At 37.1% G+C, this 27,901-nt stretch overlaps 1 protein-coding gene across 6 annotated transcripts; it reads left to right on the top strand.

Annotated features, from left to right (window-relative positions):
- The first annotated feature begins 154 nt into the window (after window positions 1–154).
- Window positions 155–27,739, top strand: AGFG1 (ArfGAP with FG repeats 1). Of its 6 annotated transcripts, none has more exons than XM_014951797.1 (14): window positions 155–284; window positions 11,619–11,734; window positions 12,266–12,428; window positions 12,860–13,016; window positions 18,536–18,655; window positions 19,289–19,360; window positions 20,310–20,519; window positions 21,334–21,517; window positions 22,200–22,279; window positions 22,561–22,653; window positions 24,240–24,287; window positions 25,671–25,826; window positions 26,527–26,618; window positions 26,997–27,739. In XM_014951797.1, the coding sequence occupies exons 1-14, from the start codon at window positions 231–233 to the stop codon at window positions 27,054–27,056; spliced, it is 1,605 nt and encodes a 534-aa protein (XP_014807283.1). In that variant the 5' UTR covers window positions 155–230; the 3' UTR covers window positions 27,057–27,739. The 6 variants fall into 6 exon arrangements, with proteins under 6 accessions (XP_014807283.1, XP_014807282.1, XP_014807286.1 ...); XM_014951796.1 differs by having other exon boundaries at window positions 25,668–25,826; XM_014951800.1 differs by lacking the exon at window positions 19,289–19,360 and having other exon boundaries at window positions 25,668–25,826.
- Window positions 27,740–27,901: the final 162 nt, after the last annotated feature.

Raw genomic sequence — 27,901 nt, 5'->3', positions numbered from 1 at the left:
ACTTTGCAAGCTGAATGTTATTATGAGATGAACTTACACAGCTTTAAGTTGTATGGCAGTAACAAAATAGATGTGTTTTACAGAGATGGCTCCCGAGTTTAAAACTGACTGACTTCTCGTTGTAATGTTAAAAGTGTTTGTATGATGACAGATTTCCTGAATACTGACTAAATACTACTTCTTCTTTTAGACGGGGCTTGAATCCACCCCACAGAGTGAAGTCAATTTCAATGACTACTTTCACACAACAGGAAATAGAATTTCTGCAGAAACATGGAAATGAAGTAAGTATTATTTGGAGAATATCAAGTGGTTTTGGCACTTTAATATTAAACTTTAAAGCACTACTTAAGGAAAACATGATTTATTTTTTTTGTAGCAAAAAGTAGACAAGCCTTTTGAAGCCATCATAATTTGAAGAGATGCTTCTAAAGAGCTCATTTCACTTAAGTAGCTGATCGTCATAATGTTATGTATTCTTGCCCAACCCAGACAATCTAGATTAACATAGTCAGTGTTTCTGAATTGGGTTTGCTTTTACCTTTGTGTGAGGCAAAATGCATTGGTTTTTTTTTTTTTTTTTCTGCAAGCCCAGACCTTGAGACTGACTGCAGCAGTGTTTCCTGAAAGAGCATACTGTAATGAAAATAAATTTGTTGCTTGTAGCTGTATTTCTTCAGAGTAGGTGTCAGAAAGTCTTCTAGTAGAGTCAATAGCCTCTTTCTTTAATGAAAGTATATCAATGTTGAAGACTCTTGAAGAGGAGAAGGGAGAATTTTTTTTCCTCCAAGGATTGTTATCTATTAAGCATCTATACAGTTAAAATGGCTTTGAAGGGAAAAATTTTTAGTGTGCTGCCTTTTTGTTCTTTTCAGTACATAAAAACTAAATTTGAGGTAAGTGTTGGACTGTCTTTTTTTTTTTTTTTCTGCAAGCCCAGACCTTGAGACTGACTGCAGCAGTGTTTCCTGAAAGAGCATACCGTAATGAAAATAAATTTGTTGCTTGTAGCTGTATTTCTTCAGAGTAGGTGTCAGAAAGTCTTCTAGTAGAGTCAATAGCCTCTTTCTTTAATGAAAGTATATCAATGTTGAAGACTCTTGAAGAGGAGAAGGGAGAATTTTTTTTCCTCCAAGGATTGTTATCTATTAAGCATCTATACAGTTAAAATGGCTTTGAAGGGAAAAATTTTTAGTGTGCTGCCTTTTTGTTCTTTTCAGTACATAAAAACTAAATTTGAGGTAAGCTCTATGGTGACACATGGAGTATGTAAACCCTGGATGTGGCTAATGCTGTCTTCAATTTGAGGATTAAGTTTGCATTTTAATACTGTACTACAGCATTGGGGATTTTAGAGGCAGCTTCTGTATTAAAAAAGTTCTATTTCACTTGGATTGAATCTGTATTCTCTTTTAGTAGAATCATTGATTGTAGGCTATGGAGTGTCTTATCAACATGTTCTTGTGAAGTTTTGTGGGGATAAAGCTCATCATTAGCTAAAATGCTGATACTTAACTTTCTTAAACTTGGCCCATTTGTAACTGTCAGGTTAAGAAATGAAAAAAGAAGTAGCAATTTAGTTTTCTGTCATAGTAAATATGCGTTATTTGTTGAAATGACTGTTACGGAATGATTCCTCTCGACAGAGCTGGAACAAGGTCTAAACTCTCCAGACATTACAAAATGCTTTTAATAGCTGTGACTAGTTTTTTTTTTTTTTAATTGTTTTGGCATGTTAAAGCTGTATAACACTGTGTATATATATATAGCATAGTGTAGACTTTTTGTATAGAGAGAATAATAAGGAATCTTTTGTGGTTTCAGATACAGTATGTTGGAGTCTCTTTCCACAAGATTACATTGTAAACTCTAGCTTTGCTTTAAGCTTCACAAGCATAAAGGAAACGTGTAGCTCCCTCCCTGCATCCATTTCAGTTTGTTTTTCACTGAATCTGCAGTGGCTAGCTAATGCTACCAGTTTCATTTTTCACTGCTCTGAAACCCTAAGTGATCCCTACCCAGTTAATTAGTGTAGTTGTCCTTCTCATTATAGACCTGACTAGTCTGCCAATCATAATGATTTAGTTGATACATAATTTATTATTGACATAAAAACAGTCCACAGATATCTGCAATGGTGTGCCGTGTTTCAAAAGCAGGGGTCTTTGTGCTTGTAGTACTTTAATTAAAGTATTGCAATGGTTTAAAGGAGCTACCTTGTAAATAAGATGTCCTGCTGAGTTTAGTTTTGGGTTGGTGGATAGCAGTGCATTGCCTTAATTCTAAAGTAGCACTGAAAAGATATTTGTGATTGCAGATAGTAGATTTAACAGGGACTCAAATACTGAAGTGATACTGTTTTAAACACTTTCAGAAGTCTAAAGCCTAACTAAACATGTTTTCACTTTGTCATGCTGTATGCTGCAGTAATTAAATAAGCATTTTGCTTTCTCTTGTTGGTATTGGACTTTGGAATACTCACCTGCAGATAAGATAAAATATTGGGCAGGTGAAGTTCATCTGACCTCACAAAACTCCTTCTTTGCTTCGCTTGCGTTTCAGCATAGATGGCTCTTGTGTATATATTAAGAAATGAAACTTTCTAGGTTTCATTCATAAAATAAAAAGCTTGAGTTTTTGCAGTCTAGTATGTTTAAATTCCATTTTTCTGTAGCTTGTAAAAGACTTTCATTCCTACTTTGTTCTCCCAGTCTTTCACCAACATGGCCAAGGCCTCTTTAGTAAGCTTTCTTGTTTCTGAGGGGAGTAGATCATGGTGTACAATAGGGAGCTTGTTCTGAATAGAATGGAAAATAGCAAGAAAGCTTCCCTGAGGTAAGGTAGTTATTAAGGTGGTGAGTTGTTCTTAGACGAAGTAGTTTTCCTCTCTCCTTCAAAGAGTATTTATAAGGGCAATGGATTGTATGAAGTTGAAGTTCTCTTAAAAAAAAAAAAAAAAGAAAAAAATTCCTAATATCTGAAACAGTAAGTTTTCCCCAGTTCTGGCAAATTGGTATGTTTGTGGCACCTGTGGGTAAAATATTCAATTACTAAAAGGCTTCTACAAAGCAACTGCTTTAAGAAGAGGTTACTCAGAGCAGTTTCTCTTGAAGATGTGAGACACCATCTTCTTCCCTGTATACACACCTCTGTCGTAGTTTTACACCTTAATTGCCCAGCTGGCAACTAAGCACCAAAAAGCTGCTCACTCACTTCTCCCTGTGGGATGGGGAAGAGAATGGGCAGAGTAAAAATGAGAACCTGTGGGTTGAGATAAAGGCAGTTTCATAGGTAGAGCAAAAGCTGTGCACGCAAGCAAAGCAAACCAAGGAGTTCATTCACTGGTTCCCACTGGCAGGCAGGTGTTAATCCATCTCCAGGGCAGCAGGCCTCTATCGTGCATAGTGGTTATTTGGTAAGACAAATGGCATCACTCTGAATATCCTCCCCCCTCACTCTCTTCTTCCCTTGCTTTATATACTGAGCATGACATCATATGGTATGGAGTATCCCTTTGGTCAGTTGGGGTCAGCTGTCCTGGCAGTGTCTTCTCCCAACTTGTGCACCCCCAGCCTCCTTGCTGATGGGGTGGGGTGAGGGAAGAAAAGGCCTTGACTCTGTGTAAGTGCTGCTTAGCAGTAACAAAAACATCCCTGTGTTATCAACACTGTTTTCAGCACAAAACCAAAACATAGCCCCATACTAGCTACTATGAAGAAAATTAACTCTGTCCCAGCCAAAACCTTTGAAGGAATGTTGTTCTGGCACAGGTAAGCTGAGCTTTTTTTGGATGAGTTTTTACTACCTCAAATAAAGATTTAAAACTTCTTGTATTAGAAAGCACATACGATTCTGTCTGTGTATATTTTGGCATTGTTTACTCATCTGCAGGTATAAACAGATGTCCAGACTCTGATTTTGCTGATGTTGGGGTTAGCTCACTTTTGCAGCAAGAATGGAAACATCTTCAAGCTGATATTCCTCAAGTGCTTTCTGAAGTCCTTTTGAAGGATAAAGGCAATTCTGATTCCCTGGGTGGGATTTTTCCCCTCATTCCCTTCATGAAGAGCAGTGTGAGGTATTTTCACACTGTATTTTCATGTTGGGAATAATGAGAAGAGAGCGGTACGGAGGTGGTTCTGTTTGAAAACTCAATCAAATGATGCTAGCGTTGATTAGACCTCTGATTCAGTAATGCAATGGTAGTAGAAAGTGAACTTGCTGTTTGCAGAAAGTGAAGGTGGTACTAATCTCATGTTGCCATTATAGCTGTGAATATTTATTCAGAAGCTTTCCCCTGAAGCGGAAAAATAGTATTGTGAGGCAAACCAGTTCCATAGGTAATTGTTCTACTACACTTCCGAAAAGTGCCAGATATTTTATAACCTCTCCAAATGGCCTATGCTAATATGCATATGATGGAAGAAAATTATTTCGATGGTTGTGTATTTGGAAAATCTGTGTTCTTCTGGGGTCAAAGACCATGTTTACCTGAGCTAATGAGTGGAATGCTATGCAGGTATGCTCAGCTGTGTGGGGTTAGTTTAACAGTGCTTAACTCTGGTTTTCTGCCAGTCTTCCTGATGCTTGATAGCATCTGTGCAAGTACCAGTTCCCCACACTCTTGCAGAACTAGTAGGAGTATGGTGCTGGCTCAGAGCTGGTGTTTGACCTGACCAAAACACTTTCCTGGAATCTCTTTTGCTGTGGAATGTGGCCTAGAAACCCTGGAGTGGAAAGAGCAGTACTAAGCTGGAGCTGACGAGTCCTGACAGCATGAGCTGTGCAGTCAGGTGTCCTTGTAGTACATCCCTGGTTCTGCTAATACGATATAGAGATACATGAGCTGATTGTGTATAGAACAATGTCTTTGTTAGCAGGATTTACTGGCTTGGACTCTGTGCTTATGAAACCAGCTGTAGCTTCTGGACCCAAACTGACTTTGAAACCAGTATAACTGACAGTATAAAATTCTTTTAACCTACAGAGATTAATGAATAATATTGACATCAGAAGTGCTGAATTACTAAACAAAGCTATAACTTGCTTACATAAGGGAGTTGTTTCCAAATCTTTTTTCCTGTGGTGCGTCTTATGTTTTGGAACATAGTTTTGTTGTGTGGTAATCGGTAGTTCTTTGCACTGTCAGCATTACATTTGGTGCATAACTGAGGATATTTTATTGTTGGGGAGGGGGAGATAAAGAAATCTAATTTGGTATTTACCAGACTCCTGAAAAGTAATATCTCTTAAGAGTTTTTTAAACTAGACTGACATGTGTAATCTTCCTATGTCTGGGTCTAAACAAGAAGTTCTGTAGGTCTAAGAGGGTGCTTTTTCCTGGTTGAAGTGTAGCTTGTACCAGCAGAAGTACTTGTCCTATTATATCTTTTCCTTGCCATAGTGCCTTCACTGGGCACAAGAGAAGGTGGTTTCATGAGCAAAAACTTGATTTTGCTGGCCTAACTGAATTTTTGTTATTCCTAACTAACACAATTTTGCTAACAGGAGTTTCGAAAGTGTGGTGGCTAAATATGTTGTGTAAGCAGAAGGCCTTTGTCTCTCCCATATCCGTCTTCCCACACACTCTGGAGATCTGTATCAGTGAAGTAGTTATGACATGGTAACGTGTTGTTTGGTAGTTGAAATATGTAGGACTGAAATAGAAATAACTGAAATTTCAGATTCTCTTTCTGCAAAACTGATATTTTTTTTTAATTGGAAATTTTTTAGTGTGCCTGTCCTTCCCCACCTTCCCAACACACACACACACACACACACACACACACCCCCAGTTGTGGCAACAAACCGAGAAGCAAACCTAAAAGCTAAACATTTGGGAGGAAACAAGCGTGTTTATGTTGTTCTTAGCTTTTGAGCCCTACCTGGAATCCCCAAAAGCATGAAATGTTACTGGGAGGCTGGGTTTTAAAGCAGAAGCCTTTCCGATTAGCTTTTTGTGGAGTACCAGATGTGCAATGAATGGGATGAGTTCTTTGTTCCTTTCTGTCAAAGCTGAAAACAGGGGTAATTACTCAAACTGTAGGACTACAAATGTAAATAGTGTATGGAAAACAAGACAGGTAGGTACATGATAGGAAAAAGAGTTTATCCCTCAGATAGGATAGCTGTTGAGTGCAGGCTGAGGAAAACCAGTGGTATGAAGAGAAATATAGGTAAAGACTTTATTATAACACACAATATGCACTTGGCCCAATTTCTTCTTTCAATGATATATTTAAGTTATGGCAACTCACAGTTTCTGCTTTGCTACCTCCTGGGTTTTTATCTAGGTCAGGGTGAGTAGGTTGAAGCTGGTTGTGATTCTCTTTCCCTCTTTGCTTCATGCTGTACTTACTGATCTAATTCTGAACTTCCCAGTATCTAGTTGCCAAATGTCTAATGACATCCCTTGGAGGATTGAAGCTTGTTGGCAGAGAGCAGGTACTGTTCTTCCCAAACCCATTGTAAAAGGATTCTCATGAACTTTTAAACTTCATGAAGATAACTGCTGAATTTTGTTTTCTACTTACTATTACCTGACAAGATAAAACTTCACTTTATCTTGGCACTTTGCAGCTCCCACAATGTAACAGAGGCAGGCAAAACTTCAGTCTTGCTTCTGTCAACCCTTCAACAAAAGTAGACTTTCTAATGCTGCATACACTTAATCATTCCTGACAAGATAAAACTTCACTTTATCTTGGCACTTTGCAGCTCCCACAATGTAACAGAGGCAGGCAAAACTTCAGTCTTGCTTCTGTCAACCCTTCAACAAAAGTAGACTTTCTAATGCTGCGTACACTTAATCATTCTGACTTCAGTGCTGTGGGTTTTTTTTTTTCTTCTTGCTGTATTGGTGAACCAGTGGGACATGGACTAATTATACTTTTCAGGGACAGTGGACAATGATTATGGATTGTTGGATATGTTCCACTGTTTCTAGGGGCTTCCACATAACTTGAGTGTTTACTCTTGGCTCCAGCTTGCCAGGCTCTTCTCTAAGCAGAGCATTTTGTTTAATAGTGCTTTGGTTATCAAAAGGAAGAGCATAACCAAGGCTTTTGGTGAATGAACGGAGCTTTTGAGCAGAGGCTTATTTGTGCTGCTGTTTCAAAAAGAACAATATTAATATTAAATGGCTGAACCAGAACATCCCCAAGAAGATGGTGTGATATAGAAGGATTTCAGAAAGCCATAGACTTTTTTAGGGCTGGTACTTTTCATATTAATGTTGTGTAACTTTGTGGTGAGTTGGGATGCTTCATGCTTTCAAGCAAAAGAATGAGTAATTCTGTTAAATTGGAGATTAAGATGTATCATGGCACTTGGGCAGGAACATTTTCTGAATCAGCTCTGCAAGTCTGATTAATGTATGGATTAGTTAAAGAGGTGTTTCGGAATACATGCTCTTTGGGATATCAAATTCAAATTTCTCAAAGAATATATTCTGAATTTTTGCTTTTTTTTAAACTTCCTTGTTTACTTGTTGGGTGGTGGTTGTTTTTTTTTCCATCAAATAGTAAGTTTGTATTAGAAAACTAAGAAGAAAACTTCATGTTTAATAGAGCAACTGGTTACCTCAAGCTTGCTTTTGTGCAGGTCTATATTCCCCTTACTGCCTTTTTGGATTTTTTTCCCCCCATCATGTCCTGCAAGTAATGGCTGGACAAAAGTCATCCCACACATGCTAATTCATTCCGGTCTCCTGCCTAGGCAGCCGTTAGGCCAGACAGAACTGAAGCTCATGTTGGAAGTATTGGCAACTTCAGTTGCCAATCTGATTTTTTTCCTACATTTCCACTAATCTTTGTTGTTGTTGCAATTGAATTTATAGAATCTCAAGTACTGTCAAATTCAGGTAGTGGATTTAAAAGCTGTGATTAGTGGGGAGTAGTCGGGGTACAAGAGAGATAATTGCTGAGCGATAATTCTCACCATAACTCAACAGCAAGTTGTATGGCGTTAATTTCCTTGATCTTTATCATAAGAGTAACTTTTAAATAGCTTTGAAAAAAAAAAAGTGATGGCCTGATCAGTAAAAATAATCCCATTTTTCAAAGCAAACTTTTCTTTGCACAAGATTCAGTACTGTTAGTGACTTATTTTAAGACTGTTGAAGGATAACTATTGAAAAAAGTGAGTTGGATGATGTAAGTTCTATCTCTAACAATATATTTTTATTTTAATTTCCAATTTTTATTTCATCCTATGGTATTACACAGTGCATTGCCATTTGTTTTTTTTGTAGAGAGCTGAAAATTGTGTATTATGGCTCGCTTGAAGCATAATCAATGTGGTATTGTGGATCCCTGTCAAGTCAGATGATACTAACAAAAGTATAGCTAGAAAGAGCATACAGGTCACCAGCAAACAAGGAAAGACAACAGGCCTTTTATTGTGTTCTGAATGCTTGCTTGGAACGGCTGCTGATGTTCAAAGCATTGTGTGGTACTTCATACAGAAATAGACAAAACTGTGCCTTTTAATAGTTGCTTGTGGGATAGTAAAGCTTTATAAAATTTGGCACTCTAAAGGATTTATTTAAGACTTCTAAGAAATTGTGCTTTCTCTGAGAACTCTTTAGGTAAAGAAACTGATGTGAAATTTAATTTGCATCTCTGATGTAGTAAAGTAAATGTTTTAACCTGTGTTTGTATAGTTACTGCTGTCAAACTTCGTTAAAATGAGAACTTCTTGCTGAAGTCTGTGTGACTAAGTTTAGGTTCTTTTGCTGAGTTGTTGTGTGTTGTCCATTAATAATGCTGTTCTCTCTGGAGAACCAATAAAGAGTGCCTGGCAGGTTTAATTAAATAAATTATAACAGTGACTTAAGGCATATTTCAGTTGTTACTGCTTTTGTGTTTAGGTATTTAGAAGAAATTAGTTGCTCCAGGAAACACTTTTGGAACACTGCTTTCTGAAGTCTTGCAAAAAATTGCAATGCAGTGTAAGAATTGATGCCTTGAAGAAGTTTGCATCATTTTAAACCAACAATGTGTTTGGATAGCACAGTCCTCCTTTGTGCCTGTTTGCATGTTCATAGGACTGGTATCTGCTGTAGCTGCATAGCTCATGAATCATCATCTGAAGCCACACAGGACATTTTTCTCTGATTTCTCCTAGAAGTTGTCTGTAGTGGTCAGGAAGGATTGAGAGTATTTGACATGGAGTTGTTTAGGTGTTTTTGGTTTAGTGGTGTGGTGGTTGGTTTTTTTTCTCCTTCGCCCCTCACTCTGAATGCTCTTCAGCGTGAAGATGAAGCAGAAAACAGAGGGAGAAAGGTGAAAACATAGGTTGTGGTTTGACTGTTGCTGAGGGTTGATCTCAGTACAGGTTTCAGTGGTACTAGCGACATGGAAATTGTGATGAGTTTCTTTGATCTGCCTTGTTTTGGGTTGTAGGAGAAGGGGGAGTAATTTAATGGCCTGATATGGGTGGGGAAGACGACCTCCTCTTTCATTCACTACCACATCTTAGGCTGGATGCAAACTGATCATCATGATACAGCCCTGAGTGTTACTCTGCTGAGTGCAGGATCAAGTAGGGCCTGTTCTAACACTTGTCAGTTGTCTTGTTTGAAATTAGGCACAACTTTTTCTTTTTTTCAGTATTCCCTGATGTTCTTCTCAATACTGAATTTGGGGTTGGGGGGAAGCACTGTGTAGGTTTGGACACCATGAACTCCTGCTGCCTGGTATTCTGTAACTAGCCACAAACAGGGCTTCTTTTCTTCCTAGCAATTGTATGACTGCTAGTTGGTACAGTAGATTCACAAAAGTAAGTATGGAAAGACTACTGCTGGCCTACATCAGACTATCTGCTGCACATGTTTAAAGCTATACCCATAAATGTTCCGACTTCACTTCTTGCTGACAAAATTTATAGTGCTTGTGTGAAAGTTTGCTACTATTAAAATAGTGCTTCATGCTAGCTATTACTTTAGAACAGGTTTGTGACTTCTTTGATTATGTTTACATCTTCTCACTTTCTATGAAGAAGTATTAAACAAATACCTTCAGTTTCATTTAATCTATTACCATACTGCAAATGATGATCATTTAAATTTGCAAGCTCAAATCAGTCCATTGACTTTAACCCTTTTGTGGAGTACAATTGCTGAATGAATGCTGAATAGCTGAGTTTATTTGAAGTAGGAATTACTGATCTTGTTTTTAGATGAGTATTTAAATAACTAATTTAAAGTTACCCTTTGATCATTAGATTTGCATCGCATTGTTGTCTCTATCCAGTAGATGACAATAAGACCGTGGAGTGCTGGACATGCAAACAGGCTATACAAAATCAAGACATCAAGTATGAAATACATACTTATGCTGTCTGTCTAATCTCTCTAATCCTGAACAATCTTTGAAATGACCCATAAGATTTATCACTCTTGACAACTAGTGCTGCCAAAGAGGCTAAGTTGCTACAATTTTGGTGAAGTTAGCTGGACAGGTAGATAAGACTACCTCTCTGGGGAAGATGTAGTGGAAGTAACACAGCTTCTACCTTGATTTGCCAACTTTCAGGGCAATTAGTTCATGTAGCTCTTGCTTGTTAGAGCACACACTTCCTCAAGGTCATGGGGACAATGCTGAAAACCTGACACTATCGCAGAGATAGAGGGCAATATTTACAGGAGGCATGTAAGAGGGATGGTCCAGACTATTTCAGAAAGGGTGTGGGAAGGAAGGGGATGTATCACAAAAACAATGCTTTTTTTGACCCCACTTCCCTGGGAGAAACCTGTTCTTAAATGACAGGCTGTTTTTAGAGGGTGGGTAACGTTTTGTGTATCATTTGGGCACTTATTCAGGTTACTTGCACAGTTGTCCTAAATGCTTAAAGAAAGCGTTTTAAGCGTGACAACTCCTATGTCTTGTTTAGTTTTGAGAACAGTCGCCTTTCCTGTTGTTCTGGTCAGGAACTGAAGCTGAACATACTGAGAATTTTGCAATTGTTTCAACTTTTGCTCATTCGCAACCACAATTAGAAAATTAAAGCAGAGCAACAGTACTCTTCCCCCTTCTCACATACCCTCAAATTAAATGTATATGATACCACAGAAACTGCATCATAGCAATAAAGGCTGGTTTAAAAAAAAATAAAGTTCCTATATTCAAATAGTAATTATAAGTATAAATGCTAAATCTCAGATCCTTTAAAAGCTACCATCTAGGGCTTACGGCATATGGGATCTGTTGAAAGAGTTCAAGCCTTGAAGTACAAGTAAAGGGATGTGTAGAACTGGGTGAAGGAGAAGAGTCTTAAAAGATCACAAGTAGAAATGAAATCAGGTGCTTTGTCCCTTCATGAGTACATACTACAAGTATTTTGTAAAAGCAGTATTTGATGGTGAAATCGGATGCTAGGATTTCCTTGCCGTGCTGTGACAGATGGTCTTTCAACTTAAGTGTTTAGATCAGTACATGGTGCATCAGTCAGTTGCTAAAGCAGCTCAGTCTGGAATGAGAAATGTGCAGTTGTGTACTTTGTAATGGTTTGATGTATTAACAATTGTAAACGTAAATAAGTTTTGAATAAAGATATTTTTATCTTGATTAATCTGTGGTTGTGTTTGGTTTTTTGTTTGTTTTTTTTTTTTTAATAAGGTGTGCAAACAGATTTGGCTAGGCCTGTTTGATGATAGATCATCAGCAATTCCAGACTTCAGGGATCCACAGAAAGTAAAGGAATTTCTACAGGAAAAATATGAGAAGAAAAGATGGTAAGATAGCTTTACAATTCTAAAGATTATATCTATGACAAAAAGTGAAGATGGGCTGTTACCCTCATGTTCTTGAGTGTGCTTGCTTTCTTGTGTGCTCTTTGGATTAGATCGCACAGCTCTGTAAAGGAAAATTATTTCTGGATTTTATTCAGAGCTGCTACAGGAAGCAGAGAAGACAAACTATTTAAAGTGTCTCAATGTGTAGTTCATATTGGTGGAACAGAAATGGCTTAGGGGGTTGTCAACAACAGTGTAAATAAGGGGTTTGCAGGCTTTTGTTAGAAGACATGGCTTTTGTTAAATAAGTGCAATAAAATATTGATGACTTGGAATTCTAGTCCATCTAAAAAAAAAATCTGGCATATTTAAATAATGGCTATTTTGCAGACTACTGATAGAATTTGTTGCAGGGTCAGTGGTTAAAATAGCAAAGCTGAGATCTACCAGTTCTCACACTTGAGTCTTATAAATATTGAGCAGAACTTTTCATGTTAAAATTGTAAAAACCATTGCTCTCTTTGATTGTAGGTATGTCCCTCCAGAGCAAGCAAAGGTGGTGGCATCTGTCCATGCATCCATATCGGGGTCTTCTGCTAGTAGTACAAGCAGCACACCTGAGGTGAAGCCACTCAAATCTCTCTTGGGAGAAGCTGCACCCACACTGCACTTAAACAAGGGCACACCTAGCCAAGTGAGTAATGGTAGAGCTGAAGAGCACGGAACTGCTCAGCAGTACTTCTCTTTTAGTGGCACAAGAATTCTTGCAGTAGCAAGTGTAACCAAATAATATCATAACAAAAGACAACTTTATTTTATGTGTTTTGTTGAAGTATAGAGGTATTTGCAGATCAGGTTCTAAATTAAGCTTGTTTGTATTGACAAAATTGATGGGGGGTTTTAACAGATATTTTGAGTAAGCAGAATTTTCCGATGCAATTGATAAGTTTAATTATGATTGTCTTTTGCTTAAATGTCTTTAAAGTTTAAACTAAGTGTCATATTTTTTCTTTTTCTTTTTCTTTTTTTAATTTGAAAACAATAAAATGGCTGGTACTATTCTAGTAGTGAATATATAAAATATATCAGCTTTTTTGTATTAGCTAATTGAAATGTTGTTTGTAGTCTCCGGTTGTAGTTCGATCTCAAGGACAGCAGCAACAAGAAAAGAAACAATTTGACCTCCTCAGTGACCTTGGCTCAGATATTTTTGCTGCTGCTCCTCCTCAGTCAACTGCTACAGCAAATTTTGCTAATTTTGCACACTTCAACAGTCATACAGGTAAGTATTCTGAGCAGTGTATCCCTTTTAAATGTATAAAATGTAGTTTTAATTTTTGATTACTTCAGTCTAAACTTCTTCATGAGGTATATGTAATTTATGTGCCTTGAGAATATTGTATTGCTTCAAGATTTCCTTTAGGCCTTTATAAAGAAAGGTTGAAGATATAAAGGCTGATAATTCTCCTTTTTGAAGTAGGAGTTGCTGTAGCTATTTTCTATTATATGTATGATTAGACTGTTTCTACCTACTAATAGAACTTCAAACTCTTTGGGGGAGTGAGAGGATGAGTAACAGAATGTAGGGAGAAGCTGATATTAGACCTTCAATTTTCTTTCTGAAAATTATTAGGAAGAGCATTCATGGAAAAAAAAGCAGATTTTAAGGGGGTTGAAATGGATTGACTAACTGTCAATTTGTTAAAAGAAAAAGGCCTCCTCCGTTTAAAGAATGACCTCTGCTTTTGTGTGTATGTCTCTTTGAAAACTGAATACTAGCCATGTGGGTAGTCTTCTGTAGATTCAGGAAGAATAAACAAGCTTTGAGCATGTGTATTGACTGAGGGTGGGGGTAGGCCTTGGAATGCTTAAAGAATGACTTCAGTAAAATATATTGAGCCCTCAGGGTTTATTTTCAGCCAAAGTTCTTGAGCCATAGAAATCTATCCTAAAGAAAAATCTGATTTTGTGGTGACTGAAGCATGTTGTTGCTAACTTGCATTGTAATTGTGGGAAAGTACCTTTGCCTGCCTTGTCTGAATGGGCTTTTCATCTCATTTTTCTGAGAGAAACTGGGATGCTGCTAAGCCAACATGAGAGAGATTTCTTGCAAATCAGTCCTGAAATTGTTAACACCTGAGAGGATGTGTGATGGAGGGGACTTAATACACACCTGAGGACCTGAGCAAAGTATCAAGGCTTTCTCAAAGCTAGCTTTCAAAAAAATGCTGTGAAATAACTGGCTGAATTTAGTAATACAGAATAAGAATTGCTGTTGCAGTGTATTTTGTAAAATCCTTAACATAACATTTCATGTTAATCTTTTTGGAGGTATGTTTACCTGGGAGAACTTGTGCCGACTGGCCAGTGTTGTGCAGTGTTTACTGAAGAGGCTGCAGATACTTAATTCTCTCTAATACTTTATTCTTTCCAAGCTTGTTGCTGAATGGTTCTGTATTTATATACACTTAATTACTCTTTGTGGGTTTCAAGAGATGAAAATTCCATTAAAGCAATATTTCAATACTGTGTTCCAAATTTAGGTAAAATTCCACTCAGTGCTGCATTCCAAATTTAGGTAAAATTCCACTGCATCTCTGCTGGATAATTTTTAAAAGGGTAAAAAGCAATATGAACATTTCAGAGTAAATATAATTTTACAAAGGGTCTGTTAATTTCTGTTTGAAGTAAGTGCTGAAAATCAAAATTGAGAGGAATATTTAGCTGCACTGATTTCTGTGGGGTTTTTTTGTTTTGTTTCAGTAGTTAACCATCGTGGTAATTCCTATAACTCCTTTCTGTAAGTTTTAGAACCCAAAACAGTTTCAGGACTGGTAAAACAGTTTCTAAAAGACAGAAATCTAATTCTGAGTATGTGATAGCTGAATTGCAGCGTGGTTTTATCTGAAGGTATTTTCTGACTTTTTAAGGTAAAACACTTGTAAGGCTTGTTCTGTGTGCAGTAATCACAGGGTAGTGTTAACTGAAATTAATAATGAAACGTTAGACTCTTCCCTTTGGAATACAAGAATGGTTGAGCAGTCCGCCAGCTTTAGCAAAAATGAGTTTTAAATGCTCATTTAAGGAGCTGTATGAACATGTAATTTTTGTTAGTATTCACACACTACAGTAGAGGATGGAAGAACGTGCACTGAATCCAGCACTACTTGCTTGAAGCTTATGGTCTGGTGTTCTTGTTTTAAGGCTTGGTTTTAGCTGTGCTTATAGGGGATGGACTTTTCTCTTTCCCTTCCTGTGCACTATAGTTAACTACGAAAATTACTGAAGAACACTAGGAAATTCAAAGTCTTTCAGTATTCAAAGAAAGTCTTTCAGAAATTCAAAGTCTTTCAGGAACACTAGGAAATTCAAAGTCTTTCAGTATAAGTTACTGTTTCTGCAGTTAAGGCACAACTGAGTGCAGTAGTTGTTTTCTAGAGACATTTTTTTCAAATTTGTAATTGAATGTATGTGAGCTTTATTTTCAGGTTGGCAATGTTTCATGCTTTTTGTTCCACATGAGGTAGTGCAAACTTCACAGAAGAAACTATGCAAAGGTTGTAGGGGCAGCTTGCATTGCTGTGGCTGGTACTGTCACACTTGAGCCAGTGTGAGCCAGGTCGCTTTTGTACTGCCGCATTAACCTGCAGTCGCAACCACAGTTGTAAATCTGTACCAATATACAGCACACTGCAGCTCCTGAACTTACTTAGGGTTGTTCTTGGGTTTCTGCATGGAGAACTGAATTTTGGAATTGCCAGTCTTAACTATTGTTGAGGTACAGGAAACTACAAGTCTACCTTTGTGCCACTTTTACATAGGTTTAAACTTGACCACATAAAATAAAGCAAGATTAGCATCTGAATATTTTGCAGAAGAGCCTTTACGGCTTGACTGTTTTAACATGGGCCCACTTGCAAATCATAGCTGTGTCAGCTGATGCAATAAAATTAAGTGGCCTGTAATATAATATGTTCCAGTTTTTAATCTAGACTCAAAAGATATTTCATTTAAGGTTCTTGACATAGTATTCTGTTTGTGTGAGTGGTTAAAGTAAAAAATATTGTTACAATTCTGAGTGACATTAACATGCTTAATCCTGTTTGGGCAACGTCAGTCTCTGAGTAGTCCCTGTACAATCAATGCATTGGGATGTAATCATCGCTTTCATTTTAAAGCAATTTTAAAGGAAGGTGCAATAGAATTCTTAATCTATTACTTTTAAAAAGCTACTGATATAAAACCAAAACAAATGAACAGAAACAAAAGTGGAATTTGAAGTCTGTAGAATGCTGTTTGAACCAATACAGATGATAAAATAATAGAAACTATTTTTCCTCAGTCTTTGTTTTTCTCCTTTAGATTTTAGGATGGAACTTTTCTGCTTTCTAATTGATTTTTTTTTTTTTTTTTTTTTTTTTTTGCTTGTTGATTCTCATGCTGTGGTGGGTTGATCTTGGGTGGCTGCCAGTTCCCTACCAAGTTGCTCTCTCATTCCCCATCCTCAGCAAGATGAGGGAGAAAGATGATGAAAAATCTTGTAAGTCAAGATAAGGACAGGGAGTTCACTCACCACTTGCCGTCATGGGTAGAACAGACTCAGTTTGGAGATGATTAACTTAATTTATTGTCAGTTAATAATAGAGTAGGATAGTGAGAAATAAACACAAAAATAAAGCCACCTTCATCCCTCCTTTCCAGGCTCATTTTACCTCCTGACTCTTCTTACCTCCTCCCCCTGAGCAGTGCAGGGAGATGGGGAATGTGGGTTGCAGACAGTTCATAACACTTCATCTCTGACATTCCTTCCTCCACATGCAGTTCCCACTGCTCCATTGTGAGGTCCCTCCCCACAATGGGATATAGTCCTTCACAAACTTCTTCCAACATGGGCCCTTCCTGTGGGCTACAGTTCTTCAAGAACTGTTCCAGCATGGGCCCTTCCCATGGGGTACAGTCCTTCAGGGCATGGGTTGTTCCAGTGTGGGTTCCCCTCCCAAGGGTCCCAGCTTCTGCCAGAACCTTCTGCTGTGTGGATGCTTCTCCACTGGCCACAGCTCCTGCCAGGAGCCTACTCCAACATGGGCTTTCCACACTAGCTGCTCTCGTGTGGGGTCCTCCATAGGCTGCAGTGTCGTTATCTGTTCCACTGTGGTCCTGCATGGGCTGCAGGGAGACAATCATCTTCACCCTGGTCTTGTCCATGGACTTCAGGGGAATCTCTGCTTTTCTGCCTGGAGCACCTCCTCTCCCTCTTCACTGACCTTCACAGGGTTGTTTCTCACATTTTTCTCCCTTCTGTCTCTCACAGCTGCTGCGCTGTGTTTTTTACTCTTTCTTAAATATATTACCACAAAGGTGCCACCAGCGTTGCTGATGTTTGCAACTTTGGGCAGCAGCAGGTCTGTTTTGGAGCCAGCTGAAACTGGCTGTCAGAAATGGGGGCAGCTTCTCATCTCTTCTCACAGGGGCCACCCCTGCAGCCCCTGGCTACCAACAATACGCATGCACACATCAATAAAAAGTGGTATCATGTACAGTCAAGCCTCACCCTCTGTCCCTGCATCCCCATGTGAAGGGAAGTACTTGCACTTTCTTTTTTTTTTTACATCATTGTGGAATGCAGTAGTTTGTATCAAAATGTGCTTTTAGCTTATAAATCTGTAGTATAGATGCTTTTAAAATAGACATTAAGTTAAATAATGCAACTTTTAATTAGCATTATCTCGTATTAAATAACAGTACTGAAACAGTCAGCATAATTTACTGCTTTTGTATATACTTGATCTGCAAAATCCCTCCAGAATGAACAAAACCTGGCCCAAAAATATAACGTATTGCATCTGTTATTCCAGAAGGTGTTTTGTGGGCTTTCTTTAGATAGGAGCTTGTTGCCTATGTATATGGGTTTGTTTTGCATGTGATTAAAACCACTTTTTTCCCTTACTCCTTGCGTGTAACAGTGTTTAAGACTTTCTGTGGAGCTTATCAGTTAGGCCCGCAATTCCTGTTAAATCTATGGATGCTTGAATGTCCAGCTCTTTGAAATTAGATGGGTGTTAACTTTTATTTTCTCCTATAGTCTGACACGAAAGGAAGGTGAAAACTGAAATTCTGTTTGAAATTTCCTTGGATTTTATTTTGTGGATACACTTCTTGACATTGGTATTGATTTTCCATATTTCTGTACTCTTTTTTTAGTTTAAAAAACCCCAAATTTTCCAGTGAAATGAATTTATAAACCTAGCCAAAACTATACAAGTTGTGCCAGACTAGATTCACCCAAGGGTGAAGCACTTTGTATATGAGGAATTCAAATTGTCAGTATGTTACAAGAATACTTTCTAATTTTTATTCCCAAAGAAATGTTCAGTTAGTCCACAAATTCTGATTTTGGAAACTAGCATTTAGAATGATGCCTGGGTTTGGGCTCTACAGGTATGCATCTGGTATTCTGTACTTGTTGGCTGTTTTTCCTTCACCAGCCACCACCACAAACACTTCAGGGTTAAGATAATCTGGATTTCGTCAGGTCACATAGTTGTGAGTAGTAGCATGTGTGAGGAGGAGAGAACTAGCATTAACTGGTACGGCTCTGTGAAGGTGATTCGTGAAAGCTTGTTTAAAGACACCTTTCAGTGTAGTTGTAGAATACCATGTATAACTTTTTCACGTAAAAAGAAATTACAAGGTAGGATATAACCCTTGAAGGCTGTCATGACCATGCATTCAGTTAATACATCTGTTTTTGTATTTATTTCCCATATCCATTAACATGTTTTGTTCCTTTGCAATTTACAGCGCAGAACTCTGCAAATGCAGGTTTTGCAAACTTTGATGCATTTGGACAGTCTAGTGGCTCGAGTAATTTTGGAGGTTTCCCCACAGCAAGTCAGTCTTCTTTTCAGCCCCAAAATACAGGTAGAACTCCTAGCACTTTTGATTAATACTTAATTGAAATAATACTTACCTTTATGTTGGAAGGTACTTGAGTTTATTCTTGCATCTGCCTGCTTTAATGCAATCAAGCCATCTGAAGCTCTGGGGAAACTCAAAATGAATTCCTTCTGTTTGGTGTTGATTTTCTTTTTTTTTTTTTTCCTAATGCTGCTCAGAAGTCTGATTTATGGCACTACATGTGTGTTAGCTCTACACCTGAAATAACTGTGGAAAGAGTAAACCATACTGGTTTTGATAACTATTAAATTGACTTTTTATCTTTTAAGAGAAGTGTTTCAGTAGACCCAAAAGTACTTTGCAGTTCCAAAAAAAAAAGTGTGTGTCTGTGTGTAACATATGCACACACTTCAATATGTTTGGCTTCACGTGTAGAGCCTATTGCTAAGATTTATTTTGCTTTCCTTTAATTTGATCATGCTTTTGAAATTCTGCTTGAGCTTTACACTTGCTGTTTGTCTAGATCTTTGGCTGACTGACTTTCTTTTCCTTTTTTTTTTTTTCCTTTGAGTGTCGTGTCGTTTTAAACTTTTTTTCAAATTTTCTTTCTCCCTTCTTATGTTAACTTTAACCCCCACACAATTTCTGGCTGTCCAGCGTTCAGAACGCTTTCATCTAGCTGCAGTTTTGGTGAATTTACTTCAGCTTTTCCTCTCCAGGCTGTGCACAGTAAGTTCCACGCAGTGGAAAACTCAGCTTGCTTCATGTTATGCCATTGTAGTATAGCGTTTTCATTCCTACTGTTGCATATGTTTTAACTTCTTGATTATGCTATTAGAAAGTTGTGTCTTCTGTAGTATGAGTGGAATCCTTAACCAACTGTTAGAGAATGTGATACACTTAATGGAACAACTCATTTAAATTTAAGTACGTGACCTGCCTAGATTAAATTGTCTGGGCACTGAGGAGATGGAAGCGCATGTCTTTGTATTTGAACTGAAGTTCAGTTGTGTGGATCTAAGTCAGATTTTTAAAATTGATTTCTGTATCTCTGACATCAGTGGAGACTTGGTATAAGAGCTATATTGTGTCTTCCCCTTCATCTCTTTCCTGGATGTGGTCTAAAAATCTGAGCACAGAGAACAAAACTATCTCACAAAACCTTGATGTGGAATCATACTGCTTTCGGAATTCCAGGCACTGTTTATTGCTTAGAACAATGTCGGATGTCTGAGATGGTTAAACATTGTACCATTAAGTAAATACAAATAGTAGCTATTCATTAGACATATGACAGCAAAATGAGGCTTCTGTATTTTGGATTTTAAAGATTTAGACAAATACTTACTTTTCTAGCAAAATATTGTTGCAATTACTTTAACAGCTAATAAATAGAATGGAAGTTTTTCAAAATCAAATTACGACTGTGATATAAGCTGTTGAAGCTTGGGGTTTTTTTTTTCACCTGGTCTGCAGACTGAAAAATACAAAAATGTATTTTTTCTGACGACCCAGTGTAACTTTGAAGGAAATGGGAAAGGATCTTAAACATGTGGGCTGGGAGAACATGTTGCCTCCTGTAACAACAGAAAGGTGGGATTATTGTGCCATCAGTTACAGTTGGAGAGACTTTCTATAGCTTTTGAGTGTTGACCATGTTTAACTCAATTTGTTGCAGGTGGAAGCGCTGGATCAGTGAATGCTAACTTTGCTCACTTTGATAACTTCCCCAAATCCTCCAGTGCTGATTTTGGAGCCTTCAATGCTTCTCAGAGCAATGCAACAGCAGCTGCAGCCAGTAAAGCTGCAGTGAATAAACCGAATCTCCAGTCTGCTGACAAATACGCAGCTCTCGCTAATTTAGATAATATCTTCAGTGCAGGGCAAGGTATTAAACTTTATTCTTTGACCTACTTGTTCTACATGTGTAACTTAACCACAAGGATGGCTGTGCATGTCAAAATAGTAACTGTATTTCAAAATGCAGAAATTCTTTGTTACCGGTAGGATTTCATGTCAATGTACCCTTTAATGTGTAAGATATAGGTTTTAAGACTAACATCACTCCAAAAGGATGTCATCAGAAGGCTGCTTCTTGGGAACCTACTTGCCATCAAGATTAATAACTCTAAGTGGAAATGTATAAATAATTATTACTGCAATTATGAAAATATATAAATATATATCTTATATTTGTGCTAAAGCTTAGAGTGAAAGCTCTTGAAGGAGAGCTACAGTTGCTGCAGAAAACTGCCAGAGTAACTTTCCTACCTCTCTGCCACAAAGATTTGGCTTTTAATTTTTTATAAGCTACTAGCAGTGATACTTGGATTTAGTTGATTTTAAGTTAAATAGAAAAAACTTCTGTAACTTTCTGTATAAAAATTTATGTTGGCTTAAATGTAAAGCTTTGTTCTGAAATGGATAATATGAGGGTATGTGTTTTGTTAAATTTTCTAGTTAAAAATGATGGAAGTATTGATGATGGAAACCAGGAGCTGCAGAATTTCTATAGAAGCATGACACTTTGCTAATAGCTAATGGCTTGTTAATGGTTTGGGTTTTTTTCCTGTATGCCTGAGTGCATATTTGATTTTTAAGTCTGAAACTTAAACTGTCCATGAACATTAACTTAGCTCTCAACAGCGGAGCAGAAAGTGAAACCATCTTAATCACTTTTAATCTGGTTTCTTTCTTTCTAGGTGGTAGTGAGCAAGGAAGTGGCTTCAGTACAGTAGTGTCAGCATCAGCAGGTCCTGCGTTGTCAGCCCCAAATCAGTCAAGTGCATCTTCAGACAAGTATGCGGCTCTAGCAGAATTAGACAGCGTCTTCAGCTCCACAGCAACTTCTAGTAATGCATATACTTCCACCAGTAATGTTAGCAGGTACTTTGTTAGAAGTAGCTGACTTCCTACACTGACTACAGCAATATGCAGAAAAGTAGCTCAAAGTTGATTCTCGGTTTTTGTTTTTCTTTCTTATCTAAATGGGGAAATGCTTAGTGAATTTAGAGGTACTACTGGAGGTGCATCCTTGGTTTTAAATAATAGCAGTACTGTCTGATAGGATATTATAAGATAAAATTAAGAATACTTTCTGTCAGCAGAATTTTCTGTGCACCTTTCTAGTCATTACCTGCTAAACACTTTCCTATACAGAATAGTTGCATGCATACTGAAAAAAAAAAATTCAGATATTTATAATGGAAATGGTGCCACACCTTCTTTTTTAGATCATTAAAGTAATAAATACCAAATGCCTGTTATAGCTCTGCTTGGTATTGCAAGTTCCCCTGAAGCTTCTGCTTTGCTACCTTTATGCTGATGGCCTCTGTTCAATATTCTTTCTCCTGCTGTTGGTGGAGAGGACTTCTTGCTCAGCACTAGTTATAGTCTCTGACCCTGGCATCAGAGGCTCAATTTCTGGCATCAGTGAATCATATTGCAGTTTTAAAACTGCACGTAAGCATTCCTTTTCTAGTCTTTTACATGCCAACAATAATTGTAAGTTGTATTTAATTGTGAAACAAGCAATTCTGACTTCACTGAATGTATGAATTATTTTCAGCAATGCTTTTGGAACAGTACCCGTGGCTGCTACTGCACAGACACAGCCTGCATCTTCGAGTGTGCCTGCTCCATTTGGAGGTATATAACTGTTACTAACACCTTTTGTGGACTGTAAGCAAACACCTTACTAATTTTTAGTTGATAGTGCTATACATTGACACGAGTGATATTGAAGTTACTAAAGGATGCCAAAAAAGTACTGTTATTGTGATAAATTTCAAATTGAGGATTGTATTATCAATTCCTAAGTTTTTGTGTTATTTTAAATATTTATGTATAAAAGCTATATAAACTAATTATGAGTCAGACTGGCTATTTTTAAAAGACTTTATTAAATAAAATATTTTTAATCTTTTCAGCAACACCTTCCACAAATCCGTTTGTAGCTGCCCCTGTTGCCCCAGTGGCACCTTCAACAAATCCATTCCAGACCAATAGCCGAGGAGCAACAGGTTAGGAAAAAAACCCCGAGTGTTTGAAAAACTTTCTTTAAAAGACTTGCATTGATTTTTTTTAAATTTTTTTTTCCCATAGTGTGTAATTTGTTCCTGTATTATCTGTCTGTAGTCTATTTGACACGTTGTGTGTTATGTTCAATGTAGAGTACAATATTTATGAATACGCTGCAGAAATCTATTTTAACATTTGCCAGGGGGATAAGTGTTGTTTTTTATTGGGCTGAGGACATCAGTTTTCTGTTTCTGGCCCAATTCTAGGATTTCAAGTGGTGGCCATGAAAAATGTCAAAATGATCTGGTTAAGATCTTCTAATACTACCTGAGCTATTTGTAATCTGTGTATTACCAGTTGGGTTCCTTCCAAGACTATAATGGTAGCTTTCTAGCACACTTCATTGCATGCTACCCTGAAATAAGGAATCTTGAAAGCCCTGCTGCTAAGCTGCTGATGTTTGGTTGGTTGGGCTTTTTTTAATTTCTTTATTTCAAAGTCTTGAAAGACCACAAAGCCAAGGAACTGGGGCTAGAACCAGGGAAGGCAAGGCTTTTGGGCTGTTGGCTCCTCACCAGTCCACTTATTCAGTGGTGGTGTCCTTTATATTTCCTCTTTTATAACAGTAAAGCATACACTTAAATCTTTACAGTCGTGATTTACATTAATTTTCTGGGGGAGGATTCTATAGAATCATAATTCCATAGATAAGAACTTAATCACTTTGCAAAAAAGCAGACTTGTACTTTTCTTTAAAACACTGAACTTGGATGTACATGACTGTTAGATTATGCTAATTTGCCTCTCCAAAGGCACTGCTAAATTTTGGTAGTTTTGTCTATTAACTGGAATTCCAGAGACTTAAATCTGCTGATGTGTACGTTCTAACATTGATTTGTGGTTTGCTCCAAGATTTAGGTAGATTTAATTTAACTGACCAGGCTGAGTTAAAACTGAATTGATCAGTTTTAACTCAGATTAATTCTGTTTCCAGTACCTTTTGAGATAATACGCAATTAAGCTTATTCAGCTATTTAATGCCCAAAATGCATGTTTCCTTACTCTAATCTCATTCCTAATTGTGCTATTTTGGAGCATCGTTAAGAATTTGTAGCCTCTTTAGATAAATTTGTTTGAATATGGCAACTCTATCCTTGCATCTTCTAAACTGCTATCCTTTGCTTGTGGAGATTCTAACCCTTTAGCAGCTATACTGATCTATGTGCTAGGTAACAGAGATAATGACTAGAAGTAAAGACAATATTCTACCCCTTTCCATGTAAAGTGTAAACTTGTATCTTGTCCTTTTATACTAAGCTTTCTTTCTGCATGAACTTTGCTATTTATTACATGGGAGATCTGTTTTGCAGTGTTCATTTCTAACAGTTTTCTTATCTTAATCTATTGCTGATCATGCTATGGACAAATTGTCTGGTAGATATGTATATTTCTATTGCTGATCATGCTATGGACAAATTGTTTGGTAGATATGTATATTTTTATATATATATATATATAACTAAGAAATGACTTTTCAAGAGTGTATAAATGATTTGACATTGTCTGGTCTCTTTGTGGCTTCCATAAGGCCTCTCGGGAGCAATGCACTCTCACATATTTCCTCAGGCTCATTTTGGTAGGTGGCCACATTTGGTATCAAGTTTCTTGTGGCTAATTGTTCTTGCTTGTAAAAGCTTATTGATAGCTATCTGGTTCTCTGCACATAGAATTTCGGAAGACTTCCGCTGTTTTAAAATGGAGTGGGTGTGGGCAAAGGAAGAGCTTACAGAGACAACCTATTAAGCAACTGAAACAAAACCATTATTGATATCCTCAATGGACACAATATAATGCTAACAAGTTGAATGACTCTTCAAGTTTCTACCAACAGTCGCTTGATGCCTTTTGGGATATCCCAAGTCACTGCTTGTTTTGTCATGCTTTTGTTTGCTGTTTTAGCAAGTTTTCCTGTTGAATAGCTTCTCTGCTATTTGTAACTTGAAAAGAATGTTAGTACATAAGTTCTGTGTGTACCTTGTCAGCATTTTATGTATGTATAAAGTCTTGCCCTTGAATACTTTTGGGGTAAATTTTTTCAACTCATAATTAAGCTGTATTCATTAAATATATATATTCTTTTTTTAAACAGCTGAGCTTGCATAAAATCTATCTAGTGACATTTCAAAAGAAAAGTGCTGTTTAATGTTTAACTAGAATAAAATGTTTGGTGTCTGTATTTGTACCAAAAAACTTTATACGCTTGTCCTTCCAAGAATAAGTCCCAAAAGACGGAATAATGGTTTTGTTACTACATTTTTGCACTTGATGTGCTGTATATTTGAAGGCATGTGGAGTAGCATATGAACTCTGTTCTTTATTTGAAATGTTCAGCAGAGAATCAGATGAAAAGTTTTGGATTCCTTGTTTTTGTTTTAAGTCCTACCTCAACAGTGAGAGCATTTGCAATAGGAACTTTGTGTGCAAATAATGTGCATGGTGTAAATTTCCTTTAAAGTGACGTTAAGGATGGAATGAAGAGAGAGGGGATGCATGTATCCCTTTTGATTTTTATTTTTTATTTACTTGTAACTTCCTGTAACGCAGCTTGAAGTAGGAAGATTCTGTCATGCTTTTCTCAGGAGGAGAAAAACAGAGGGGTTTAAGCTGCCTGAAAGTGCCTGCCTCTGATATGTAGAGACTTTTACCAGAAATATGCTGGGGGAAGTATACAATAATAGAATGTAAAAAATAATTTCCTTTTCAAAAGCTATATCTGAATGTGCTGGATCTAATAAATTTTAAATTATTCCATTCGTTTTTGAAGTGCAAAGATGGTGCTCCTAGTTGGTGGTGATCCAAGCTAACAAATTGGTTCAGTGGCTGTAGAAGTTGAACCTAACTTTTGTATGGTCACTGAGGCATTAGGAGACTTTTCTTAACGTGGCATTATAGTAATTTGTCTCATGAAAAAAAGTGATTTCCTACAAATAATTGAATGTTATTTTTTGCCTGCCAGCAGCAACATTTGGTACTGCATCCGTGAGCATGCCTGCAGGATTTGGAACTCCTGCCTCCTACAGTCTTCCTACTAGTTTTAGTGGCAACTTCCAGCAGCCCACGTTCCCAGCCCAGGCAGCTTTCCCTCCACAGACTGCTTTTGCTCAGCAGCCAAATGGTAGGTCTATACATTTTAGGTAATCTGGGTTAAATCAGAAACGTGGAGAAAATGGTCTGTCTGTAAGTTAGCAATAATGAGTGTACATTTATTTCTATATGAACTTGATAATAACATTGAGGGATTCCCACACTCTGTCTGGGTTGTGTAGTTGAGCTTTTCTGCCTTGGCTGTGTGCTGTGACATAACTGAAATTTTACCATAATCTGATACTAAAAGTTCTAGGTATTCCCAGTCTTAAAGGCTTTTTATGCATAGAGAATTGATTTGGTTTGTCTTCATTTTTGGAGTGTCTGCAACTGATTAGAACACTTTCTTTAACTTCATAGAACACAGGCAAGAAAAAAGTGGAAAGTACTTTTTCCCTAAATTTAAGTGATAAAATCATATTGGAAAAAAGTGCATATGTAGAAACTGGAAATTGATTAGTTCCAAACAGTTGAAAATGAAACTAACAAAAAGCCCAGCTGTATTTATTTATTTATTTTTACACTTACATTGAATCAGAAAATTGTAGGGGTTGGAAGGAACCTTCAGGGATGGTCTAGATCCAAACATTACAGTCCTGATAATGTGTAAGTGGCATCAATCCTCCTGATTGTGCAGTCCAAGCTTCCACTTACTTTTGTGTGGGAGCTGCAGCAAAGAATTCTTTGAAGATTGGTTACTAGTATTAATATTTTTCACTTATCTTTCCAAGGAGCAGGTTTTGCTGCATTTGGACAGGCAAAGCCTGTAGTAACTCCTTTTGGACAAGTTGCAGCTGTTGGAGTATCTAGTAACCCTTTTATGGTAAGTGAGTTGTTGTATGACATCAATAACTTTTCTGTCTGAAGAGTCATAATCTATAAATTAATTTAGAGGCACATGAAGATATTTTTTCTTTTTTTTCTTAAAATAAGGGAAGGTAACATGTGACTCTCCCAAATGTAATTCATTATTACAATGGCATTACATGTGTAAGGCTGTTCAAATCAAAACAGAGTTACTTGTATACTATGCTCTTACAGTAGTGTAGTTTCAGAGAACCACCAAAAAAAAGCCTGCAACATAAACCAGAAATATTTCCTAATAGGTTGTTTTCTTTTTTATATGTCCTGCACTTATGACTTAAAATATGGAAAAAAAACATCTTAAATATTTGTCCTTTTTTCTTTCATTTCCCCACAGGCTGGTGCACCAACAGGACAATTTCCAACAGGAAGCTCATCAACCAATCCTTTCTTATAGCCTTATAGACACTTTACCCAAAAGAACTCTTATGTGGTCACATAACATCTCTGCGCCTCTTGCACTGTTGTCTTGTTTCACTGATATTAGCTTTAAACACAAAAGAAGTCTTTAAGAAGTAAAATAAAAGCCTGCATTGTGTACCTTTAAAAAAAAAATTAAAAAAATAAATACACAAAACCAAGAAAACCAACTCCCCCACCAGGTAATAACGTGCAAAACAGAGGGCTGTGGTAACATCCTTGAACCTGTGAACTGGCAGGTAAAAAAGTAGCGGTATCATGTATATTAAAATTGGCTAATAAGTTATTGCAGATACCACATTCATTATGCTGCAGTACTGTACATATTTTTCTTAGAAAATAGCTATTTGTGCATATCAGTATTTGTAACTTTAACACATTGTTATGTGAAAAATGTTACTGGGAAATAGATCAGCCACTTTAAGGTGCTGTTGTATCTCTTGGAATGAATGAGCTACACCATTTTAAGCATTGGTATTGGAAGTCATGAAGTTAAATTTGAAGGTTTGTTCATTTCTCAAAATGTTTTCCTTTCCTAAGAGCTCTTCTATTTATACATGCCTAAATCTCTAATGTTAGAGGGATACCTGTCTGCATAATAAAGCTGATCATGTTTTGCTACAGTTTGCAGGTGAAAAAAATAAATATTAGAAAAAACAATTGTGTAGCATTATTTCTGTGCAGTAACACTTTATTGGGTTAAAATGTACATTTTTTGAATCTCATACACAGTTGAGTTACCAAAAACAAATGCTTAAAGTTTTTGAATGCCTCACTTGAATATCTTTCTTTGTGTCCTTATGATAAAGCTTGCTGTTCTAG

The sequence above is a fragment of the Calidris pugnax genome, unplaced genomic scaffold (assembly GCF_001431845.1).
Source record: "Calidris pugnax isolate Ruff unplaced genomic scaffold, ASM143184v1 scaffold197, whole genome shotgun sequence".
Classification (NCBI taxonomy): domain Eukaryota; kingdom Metazoa; phylum Chordata; class Aves; order Charadriiformes; family Scolopacidae; genus Calidris; species Calidris pugnax.
This window is presented reverse-complemented; position numbering and strand designations above follow the sequence as displayed.

Coding starts and splice junctions, on each gene's coding strand:
- AGFG1 (XM_014951796.1), top strand. CDS start 231: ATGACTACTTTCACACAACAGGAAATAGAATTTCTGCAGAAACATGGA. Junction 11,735..12,265: donor AAATATGAGAAGAAAAGATG/GTAAGATAGCTT, acceptor CTTTGATTGTAG/GTATGTCCCTCCAGAGCAAG. Junction 21,518..22,199: donor TCCACCAGTAATGTTAGCAG/GTACTTTGTTAG, acceptor AATTATTTTCAG/CAATGCTTTTGGAACAGTAC.